At 37.8% G+C, this 11,093-nt stretch overlaps 1 protein-coding gene across 2 annotated transcripts in view; it reads left to right on the top strand.

Annotated features, from left to right (window-relative positions):
* The window catches only part of LOC128224515 (uncharacterized), a 29,820-nt gene extending 18,727 nt beyond the window's left edge, over positions 1 to 11,093 (top strand). The window contains exons 27-35 of one of the 2 annotated variants that reach the window (XM_052934382.1): positions 664 to 772; positions 1,665 to 1,912; positions 2,444 to 2,569; positions 3,170 to 3,299; positions 3,747 to 3,921; positions 4,338 to 4,429; positions 6,177 to 7,025; positions 8,393 to 8,553; positions 10,881 to 11,093. In XM_052934382.1, coding sequence (XP_052790342.1) covers positions 664 to 772; positions 1,665 to 1,912; positions 2,444 to 2,569; positions 3,170 to 3,299; positions 3,747 to 3,921; positions 4,338 to 4,429; positions 6,177 to 7,025; positions 8,393 to 8,553; positions 10,881 to 10,949 — 1,959 coding nt within the window. In that variant the 3' untranslated portion in view covers positions 10,950 to 11,093. Of the gene's footprint in view, positions 1 to 663; positions 773 to 1,664; positions 1,913 to 2,443; positions 2,570 to 3,169; positions 3,300 to 3,746; positions 3,922 to 4,337; positions 4,430 to 6,176; positions 7,026 to 8,392; positions 9,245 to 10,880 lie in introns of those variants that run through there. The other variant, XM_052934381.1, reaches the window with a different exon arrangement.

An 11,093-nucleotide genomic window follows, 5' to 3' on the forward strand; every position in this document is an offset into this window, starting at 1 on the left:
GATTAGCCCTCTTTGACTTTCCCCTCTCCATGCGTAGTCTCAAAAACTTCCTTTTGCCTTTTAAAAATATTTCCATTAAATTGACCCTTTGAAGGAAATTTTGATACCGTGCAACTGTAAAGTGCATTTTTTAAACTCTTAAATCTGAAGAGAGATTTGGAAATGTTTTACATGTCTTTCTTTTCATCAATATGGACTCTTAAAAAAATACCTAAAAAAATTTAATGAAATACATTAACAGGTATTTCTCTGACCCTTAAACTTCTTCATGTCCAAGATAATGGTAAGGGACAGTATTATAGTTAAATGTCTCATATAAATAAGCTGTATAATAAAGTGATTGTTTAAATAAAATAATATGCATGAGTTTTCCAGTACACCTGTTATCGTTCAGGTTTGAAAAACAATGGGTTTACAAAATGGAGAATGAATCACAGTCCATGCTGTTATATAAATAAGCTGAATCAAAAAATAAATGTTGGGGACATGATCGTTAAAAATTGCATTATTAACATGTCATGATTTGGTCCCTTAAAAGCATGTTCTCATTTAAGCCAGTTAGAACACATTATGTAAAATCTTAATGACAAAGAAGGGCTGGTTTAGATTTTACGCAATTTGTTCTGACTATTACAATAATGTGTATTATATCTTGCTTTACAGGTGCCGAAGATAATGGGCGTATTGAAGGAAGAGTGTAATGCAGCTGATACTCTGATGGACTGTCAGCAAGAACTCAACATTGCTGATGAAGATCTGGACGGGTCCTCAGGTAAGATTGGACTATTAAAAATAACTTTATAGAAGTGATTAATGAAAGTATTGTGTCATTAAATCACTATTGCAGATGTCTATCACTGTATTTAAGATTTTATTTAATCTTAAATGACTCTTAAAAGCAGATTTGTGTTGGCACTGTTGTGCTATGTTTGCCTATTCTGATTTTAGCTGATTCCACAGCTGAGCAAGGCACATCCACCAAGCTTACTTCTGAATAGCTATCAGGATTCGAACATACTTAAGTTCTTGAATTTAAGGCTATCCTTAAAATTGCAAAAACAAACTCCTTAACTACTTGAATTTTCTTTTAACTGGAAAAATTCTTAAATTTTCAGCAATAGTTCTTAAATTTCCGTGTTCTGCCCCAGCTGAGGTGTCTGTAGTGAAAAGGTCCATTTTTATAAAAAGTTTGATCTTACGGACTTTTTGCTTGTAACTCTTTGCTATCTGTTGACCCGAGTGTGACGGTTCAGGTATGGTACAGGTTTAAGACCTCAGTGGTACAGTTTACATGAGCAACGGTTTAGTTTATGTCCATTTCCTGTTTTGTTTTTGATGTAAAGGTTACTGAAAATGGCATTGTCAACTAATAGTGTCTTTTTGCTTATCTTGAACCCTGAAAATAAACACAAAACAATGTGTATATATTGCATAAAAGTTATTGACATAAGTTCAATGGGTGAGTCTGTTCTGAAATTAAACATAAGTCAGAAAATCACAAGATCAATCTGCCCACCAATACCACAAGTTATACCTACAAAATCAAATAAAGGTCCTTGAAAACTCCTTGACTTTTATGCTGTATGAACTCCTCCCTGCCATTTATCAAAAAAAGACCAGCATTGTCATCTGCATACATTACTGACATGCTTTTCCCTTTTCAGCTGATTCCACAGCTGAGCAAAGCACGTCTACTGAGCCGACCAACTACGACCGCTCCCTTCCTTACATCCCCCCAAACAAGACGACACTTCTGGGAATGAGGCAGCTCCTCTATGAGCACAAGGCCCTTATTGACAACTCCAAAGCCTACTTCAATCCGCAGGAACTGAAGATGCAGTTATACAAGCTGAAAACTAACGGCCCCAATCCACTCATGAATGTGCTATTAGCTGCTGGGAAAGATATGGAGGTATGTAGGTACCAAGAAAACTCTGGCCTCAATTTCACGAAACAGCTTAACAGGATTAAGTAGCTTATTTCGCTTAGCCAAAATTAAATTTGTTTTTGAATAATGAAAAGAGTTGTTTCTTGTGATTATTATGAACATTATTTCTATTTAAAGTCTAAAAAAGAGAAAATATTACACAAATTATAGGAAAACAGTATAGTATGATAAGCTTAATCTTGGTATAAAGGACTTAACATTCCAAGAAAATTGGGCCAGGGGTTTAATTCTTAAAAAAAATAATTTTAATGTCATGATTCTACAGCTAAATATTTATATTAAAATGAAATACTTTCGTATTGCAGACAATAAGTATCTTTTATACTATAGATAACTTTAATTTCATGAGGGATTAATAATCACAATATCTTCACAATTCAGTCAGATCTGAAATTCAAAACCTTTCAAAATTTCATTTGCACATATTTGCTGATAGTTACATAATAGCATTGTGAATTTTAAACCTTGCTTGTAAGTAATTTGCTTCCTTATTAGAAAAATCGGGCCAAGACAAGCGTAGAACAGCCGAGCCGTAAGATGAAATCTTCATCACAACATGTAGGACAGTGCCAACAAACCATGAGGGAAGTACGCCAGACTCATGACTACCAGAAACTCAAGGTACTTATGGCTTGGTTGTTTAATCATTATTATTTTGAGAGTTATGTAGCCTAAAACAATGTAAAGGATTAGCTCTTTGACTATCACCAATTATCTATTCATCCATTACTTAAAGTGTATCTTCCCTATGCCCAAACATTTTATCAATTAAATTAATTCATAATTTGTAAATCTACTGGTTCCCAGCTGTGTTTATCGAGGACTTACTGTGTGGCATTTCATCTTAATTCGCTATGTGACGTATGGCGAAGCACCTATTGAAAGCATGTTGCAAATACAAAATATCCACTGAGTGATTATAACCATGTGGACGTTCTGTGGACGTGTTGAACAATTTCACTTTCCTAGCTCCTCTTTTATTAGTTAACTAAATACATGTCATTTTTATTAGAGTGCTTTCAATGCAGATTGTTTCATTGTCTTCCTAAGGTCAAATCATGACATTTGCAGCTTGTATCAGATGTCAGTCCCAAATCATCAAAAGCTATCACAGTTACTCCCCTTGACACTTCATATCTAGAATCTGACTTATAACACTATCTCCTTTGCTGAAATTGCATACTAAAGAAACTGTCTTCTAACATTGTCTGTTTCACACAGGCCCGGTTCCAAGCAGTGTTTACATGGCCAGCTCTCATGTCGACAGTTGCTATTCCGAAAGTGCGGACTTTTCCCCCAGCCATCATAGAGAAATTAAAGGAGCCTTCTTATACTGAAATTTTTGAGGAAGGTACTGAAAGACGAACTTTAATATTCATATTTTCAATATAATTCAATTGAAGTCTGTTAATTTTTTACAAGCTATAAACTTTGAGCCTAAAAAATGATCAAGAAAAAAAGCTTAAATAATTTTATATTGTCTGTTTTGTTTCGGGGAAAAAGAGTCACATCATTGTCATTAAGTGTTGGTGAATGGGGGTAAGCAGCGTGCAGAAATTGTTACCTTGGCCATAGCTTAAAAAACATTCAAGATATTCAAAGAAAGCGTGAAGGACATGTTGCTAGAAACAAGACACACATATTGTATTACAAGGTTGTAACTATGGCTTCAATAGTTCTTGAGAAAAAATAGCACTGCTCTAGATATGTTTAAACTTTAATTTATGGTCTTGTTCTTAAGGCAAACTTTTCATGGAATATTTCTTACAATTTTAAAACTGGTTAAATGGAATTTCAGACCCAGAAATGAAAGAGGAGCCTGAAGATGATGACTTAACAGCAGATGCTGATGACGTCATTCCAGAGAATGCGGAAGATGAGCTTGACAAGAATCTCCCAGAAATCGAGGCGATTGAGAAACTGGTGGAGAAAATCATGGAGGAATATGCTAGGACCAGAAGCACCAGGAGAAAGTAAGTATTTTCTGGGTGGTGGTGGGGGATGTATGAGAGAATGGGAGACTGGGTGGGGAGGGAAGGATCCTTTAGGGATGTTAAGGGGAATGTACTTAAAAAAGAGAGGGGGGCAGAGGTGTGGGGATTGTAGAACTTGAAGGAATACCCCCTCATACATATATAAAGTAGGTACCTTTTGGGGTGTGAAGGGGAATGTATTTATGAGAGCCATGAAAACAGGGTGCAGGGAAGGGGTATAACATGAAGGAATATGCCCACATTCCGGGAGTAATAGTATGTAGGTATTTTTTGATGTGTGAAGGGGAATTTATTTAAAAATAAAATGGATGTACTTTGTGGCAGTTCACCCTCTTGTTCGGTTATGAATATACAATCAGTGTAGCCCTGCATCATGTTTATTGGACCTGTTTTAGGAGGATAGAGAGGAAGAGACCTTTGAAGAAAAACTCAAACCAAAAGATGGGACAACAACAGAGGATGAAGACCATGATCCTCAGACGACTTGGTTAGTAGATATTACCTTTTAAGACAGGCTATTCCAACTGTGTACTTTATTTTACCAGTTGTTAAATTCCTAATTCCTAATAATATCATCACACTGTCTTTATATGGTTTTTTTGCAAGCTTACTTATGAAATACACAGTCTCCCCAGACTGACTGCATGTGGGCCAGAAACTATGTCAATATGCAAAAGCAAGGCTCCAGAAGAGACACAGAAAAAAGAATTGTTTGGTTATTTCTCAATTCTTTAGAGCATATATTATTTTTAACATTGCTCGTAATCATATTTAAATTCACTCTATTGTATTTCTTTTCTCTTTTTCAGTGTTCGAAAAAAAATCTGAAATAAAAATCTAATGCAGGGCTTACATAAATTCTTTATTTAGCTGTTTATTGTTCCCATGTAAATGACTGATAATATTGATTTGAATACAATGACACTGTGGTGAAATTGATATTGTTTACTTTGGTTGATCTTGAAATTCATACATGTGCATTTACGGTACACACAGTCATAATTGTACAGGATGATTATAGCCTTCTTTTACCTAGTCAGATTGCCTTGACCTTGTCCTAGTCAGACTTAGACCTTGTCCTGGTCTGAGTTAGGCCCTGTCCTGGTCAGAGTTAGACCTTGTCCAGGTCAGAGTTAGACCTTGTCCTGGTCTGAGTTAGGCCCTGTCCTGGTCTGAGTTAGACCTTGTCCTGGTCAGACTTAGACCTTGTCCTGGTCTGAGTTAGGCCCAGTCCTGTTCAGAGTTAGACCTTGTCCAGGTCAGAGTTAGACCTTGTCCTGGTCAGAGTTAGGCCCTGTCCTGGTCAGAGTTAGACCTTGTCCTGGTCAGACTTAGACCTTGTCCTGGTCAGAGTTAGGCCCTGTCCTGGTCTGAGTTAGGCCCTGTCCTGGTCAGACTTAGACCTTGTCCTGGTCTGAGTTAGGCCCTGTCCTGGTCAGAGTTAGACCTTGTCCAGGTCAGAGTTAGACCTTGTCCTGGTCAGAGTTAGACCCTTGTCCTGGTCAGAGTTAGACCCTAATCCTGGTCAGAGTTAGACCTTGTCCTGGTCAGAGTTAGACCCTTGTCCTGGTCAGAGTTAGACCCTGATCTTGGTCAGAGTTAGACCCTTGTCCTGGTCAGAGTTAGACCTTGTCCTGGTCAGAGTTAGACCCTTGTCCTGGTCATAGTTAGACCCTGATCTTGGTCAGAGTTAGACCCTTGTCCTGGTCAGAGTTAGACCCTGATCCTGGTCAAAGTTAGAGCCTGGTCCTGGTTAGAGTTAGACCTTGTCCTGGTCTGAGTTAGACCTTGTCCTGGTCTGAGTTAGACCTTGTCCTGGTCAGAGTTAGACCTTGTCCTGGTCAGACTTGGACCTTGTCCTGGTCAGAGTTAGACCTTGTCCTGGTTAGACTTGGACCTTGTCCTGGTCAGAGTTAGACCTTGTCCTGGTCAGACTTGGACCTTGTCCTGGTCAGACTTGGACCTTGTCCTGGTCAGAGTTAGACCTTGTCCGAGATGACGATTTGGTTTAAGGAAATAGTAATCTAGGAAATTGTGTAAATTATTGATTACCCAGAAATAAAGCACAGTTTGGTTTCATAATATGTCATACTTGTAATGTTATTTGCTTTGCTAAATGTTCAGGTATGTGCTGTTGCATACATGAGTTTTGAGGTTGTTGTGTATGTATTCCTTATTGGCCCTTTAACTTGCAGTTATACCAGGCAGAAATTAAAATTCCAATTTTATTTCAGGACTATATGAAAGAATGAAAGAGCTTCAGCAGGCTAAGGTCAAGTCAAACAGTTCCAATCCAAAAGCGGGGCCATCCATAGATCGAACATACAAACCACATATGAGGAAAACGTCCCTCAATTCGATCACGGATCGGACAAGAACTACACGATCAAAAGGTGGTGTTGATGATGATACATCTGAGAAATCTCAAACTGAACCTGCAGACATTAAAGAAATGCAGACAAACCCTTGTGAAAAATCTGCTGGTTCTGCTGAAGGTGTTAATAAAAGTAATGATTTACAAAGACCAACTGAAGATGTCGTTGAAGATATGGCAATTGATGATCAGGTGGATGATGTTAATGATGACATTAGTGAATGTCAAACTGACAAGGCTTTAGAATTGATCAATGGTAATGCTCAAAAAGTGATTTCAGGATCTAGTCAGATTGCAGAAAACATAGTGCCTGACAGCGATCTAAACTCTAAGGTTCCTCAGTCAATAGAAGAAAGTAAAACTGTTGCAGATCCAGAACAATTAGATATTACACAGACAGTGGAGAAAGAATGCCAGAATGAAGTCCATCAGTTGAAAGCAAGTGATACCACTGTAAAAGAATCAAAAGAAAGTCAGAAGATTGTAAATGAGTCAATAACAAGTCAGAATAATGTTAATGAGTTGAATGTTAGTCAGATTAGAATTTGCAACCCAAATACAAGCAAAAATGAATCTGAAGATCATGAAATGGATGAAGAAATTAACAAACAACATACAGCTGAAGAGGGATGTCAGGCCAACTTTGAGGACAGTGATGATGATGATGTTACACCTCAGGAGAAGTCAACTCGGTCTACTGAGCCATTAGGTAGGTTGATTGGTTATATTCAGATTAAGTAACTGGAAAAAAGAGGTTACATGTTAATGGAAAAAAAGTGTTTTTATTGTCTGCTTGTGGTGAGCTTGACATAGTCGTCACAAAAGTGGTAAGTTGTATGTGCGTGCGTTTGACTGTCCACCCTATTTTTAATGTCTGGGCTGTAACTTTGTCATGCATTGGGGAATTTTAAATAACTTGGCACAAATACTCATCATGATAAGATAGTGTGTCACATGCAAGACCCAGGTCAATTGTAGGTCAATGGTAAAAGGTCACTCATGGGTCAGATTTGTTTTTTAATTATTAGTAATCAATGTTCCATCAGTTGCATTTAGGGTCAAAGAACAACATTTTACCAAACTGTTTTATGGATGAACCTCTCACAAAATGTGTTTTTTTTTTTGGGGGGGGGTGCTGAGGGTATATAGGAGTAATTTGTTTTTGTTGGTAAGTTGGTCAGGCTGCTGTTAATGTCTGGACTGTAACTCATTAAAGCATCAATAAATTTAAATAAGTTTTTCGTAAAAGTTGAACACCATAAAAGATAGGTAAGTTCGACTTTGGTTACAAACTACCAATATTTGACAGAGTAATTGTCCCTTTGCAAAGATAGTTTTCCATTCCAAGTGGTGTGTTTGGGACAAAGGGTATTCGTCACTCAAGAGACAGTAGTGGTCTTGGTATTGAAGACATTTTGCTGACAAACATCTTGTCATGTATTTTAACTGAGTGATATACCTGTTGTGCACAGTTAAGTTTCTGCCAACATTATTTCCATTCAATGTGTATTTTGGCTTGATTGATTTAACTGTTGTTCATGGTAATAAGGTTTCTAGCAATTACATTCCCAGGTCAAAGAACAATATTTCTGTGAAAAACTGCAAAAATAAGCACAGTAGCCAAAAGATTAAACAAAAACCCCATTTAATGGCACAGGGTAAACGCCAAGTACATTGAACACAAAAACAAGAAATCACAAATAAGAAACATGAAATGACAGCACAAAACTCCACAAACAGAACAGTGCATACATACTATATAAAAAACTAGGTAATGACTGTATGTTTATCAAGCCTGAAGATTGTTAGGTACCGCCTTGGAACGGTCAGTAAAATGTAAATTTCTGGGGGTTTAAACCAGTTTACATGCACAAACCTCACTCTAATCCATACCAATAAAATAAAAGTATTAATAAAAAGATATTTCATTCAACAACCTTGTTTCATCATTGTTATCCAGCGGTGGGCTGGACATTGTTGACGTTTTCCCTACAAAGCTCTAGTTCAACAAGTTCTTTGCATATTATGTTTCAAAATCCAAATGGTATGAACTTATTATTAAAATGAATACTTCAGTTGAGGAGGTGCCTAAGAGGAGGCCTGGAAGACAGAAGGGTACAAAGCTTAAGTGCTACACTCCCAAGGAGAGTGCTAGGAAATCATCCCGCCACCCGGTTATCCCCCCTACTAGTGATAGTAAAGAAGCTAAAAAGGATGGGCAGGATCCAGCAGTAAAGGTTTGTCCAGTATTCAGTTACAGAGTGTTATTGAAATTAGACATTGGTATCTACCATTCCATATTCTTATGGTAAAAAAAATAACGAGTTGATTGTTCATAACTTGTTCTTATCGTCATTGTTGTTAACGTCAGTGTTGTTGACTTTCAAATCTGAGCTGCTCAGGAACATCTTGGATACCCTTTGATCTGCAGTATGTCTAACAAGATTTGAGACTACTATTTCAACTGTACCCGATTAATTTCAATATATGAGATAATCATCAAATTATTTACGTTTAAAAATTAACAACAGTCATAGTTGTTTACATTGTTAACTTCAAACAAAATTCTAAATAATGTGATTCCAGTACCATGATGCTAAAAAACTAGCTTAGTTTAAACTATTTGATTTTACAATGATCGTGAAACAAGCTATTGTAACTTATATTAATCACTCTCGTTGGCACAATGTTGCACGGTCTTGAGATGTGGGGGAAACCTGAGTGCCCGGAGGAAACCCAATTGTCCTACTCAGTGACCACAAACCAAACTCACATGTGACCATACTGGGAATCGAACCCAGGTCGCCTAGGTGAGAAGCGAGTGCACTAACCACTGCGCTTAGCAGACAACAGCTTGTTAATAAGAGAAAACTGATCCAGCTAAGCCTTAAAAGCAGTGGGAAGGCCCTGCTACCTTTTTTAGGCCGCTTTTATACTTGGCCATGCTGTGCTCTTCTGTTTGACAGAGCTGGCTTGGACGATTATGAACTATATTTGATATTTATTGGCCATGTTATCAAGTCAGTTCTCAGAAATGAGTATATAAATAATGAATATGCATCATTTGGACGCTTGGAATAAGCCAAATTGTAAATGTCTGTTAACCGGTGAAATAAGACGGCTGAAAAAAGATCAAATCCCAGTTGATCATAGAGCTTTACGTTCATATGTAAAAAAAAAAAAATGAAATTTTGTTTAAGGTTTTGCATGTTACAACATTTAAGTTAATACCTCAGCAACTACGTCATGTATTGCATTGAAACCTCATAGAAAGGTTCATAACCATCAATCATACTTTATCAAATCAGATAACTCTTATTGTGCATAAAATGCAAATTATGGCTGTTTATCCATAAGATAAAAATTATGGTCAAGGGTTATCTAATTTAACAGTGATCCATGCATGATATACCAAAACTTTGCAAGTCTTTAACTATAAGTGGTGGATTGGTAGAGTTTGCTTTCTCTGTGACTATTTTTATTAACAGTGAACTTGACCGTGTCAATCTAAAGAAAGGAATTCATAAGTCCTCCTATATTCTTAATTTGGTCACAATATGTCAACACTAGCTACATGTATTCAGTTTTAACCTTTTTATGCCCCCCTTCAAAGAAGAAGGGTATATTGCTTTGCGCATGTCAGTCAGTTGGTTGGTAGGTCAGTCGGTCGGTTTGTCGGTAGACCAAAGCTTGAACGAGTGATAACATAACAATTCCTGGACGTATGGACACCAAACTTGAGGTGAAGGTTGGGCATGACTAGTAGATGATCCCTATTGATTATAGGGGGCATCGGGTCAAAGGTCAAGGTCACAGTGACCTTTAATGGTAAAACGAATTTAAAGCTTGTCCGAGGGATAACTCAACAATGCCTAGACCAATGGTCATCAAACTTGACATGGAGGCTGGGCCTGACCGGTAGATGACCCCTGTTGATTTTTGGGGTCATTGGGTCAAAGGTCAAGGTCACAGTGACCTTGAATGATAAAAGGTTGTCCTAGTGATAACTCAACAATGCCTGCACCTACGGCCCTCAAACTTGACATGGAAGCTGGGCCTGACCAGTAGATGACCCCTATTTATTTTGGGGGTCATCAGGCTAACGGTCAAGGTCACAGTGACCTTGAATGATAAAAGGTTCTTAGTGATAACTCCACAATGCCTACACCCATGGCCCTCAAACTTGACATGGAAGCTGGGCCTGACCAGTAGATGACCCCTGTAGATTTTGGGGGTCATCGGGCCAAAGTTCAAGGTCACGGTGACCTTTAATGCTAAAACATTAACACAGCTTCTCCCAGTGATATCTCTACAATGCCTGAGCGTATGATCATCAAACTTGACATGGAGGCTGGGCCTGACTACACCCGCCAACCTGAACAATGACGTACATCATTCTAATAATCAGGTTTCAGTATGATAAAACCCGGTGTATATGTGTTAAAACTTGGTTAACAGTGTAGCTATGACTATAACATGGCTTTATTGTTAAGAGTATCAGTACCGTGTTGACCTGAAAAATGACTGTATCTAACTCTGTGATAAATTGTTGTTATTTTTTCAGAAAAAAAAAGCGACCAAGCTACCAGTTTTCCCAGTCTCGCATTCGAGCCATGATACCAGGGCGTTTTGACAAGCTTGTCGCCCAAATACCAGATGTTCCAATTATGAGTGAGGCAATTCCAGAACCAAAAACTAAAACGCGAAAGCAAAGAACTAGGAAGCCTAAGCAGAATGAGATTGTCGGCAATTTTAAACGAAAACGTGTGTCCGCCAA

This window comes from Mya arenaria, chromosome 17 (genome assembly GCF_026914265.1).
Source record: "Mya arenaria isolate MELC-2E11 chromosome 17, ASM2691426v1".
Taxonomy (NCBI): Eukaryota; Metazoa; Mollusca; class Bivalvia; order Myida; family Myidae; genus Mya; species Mya arenaria.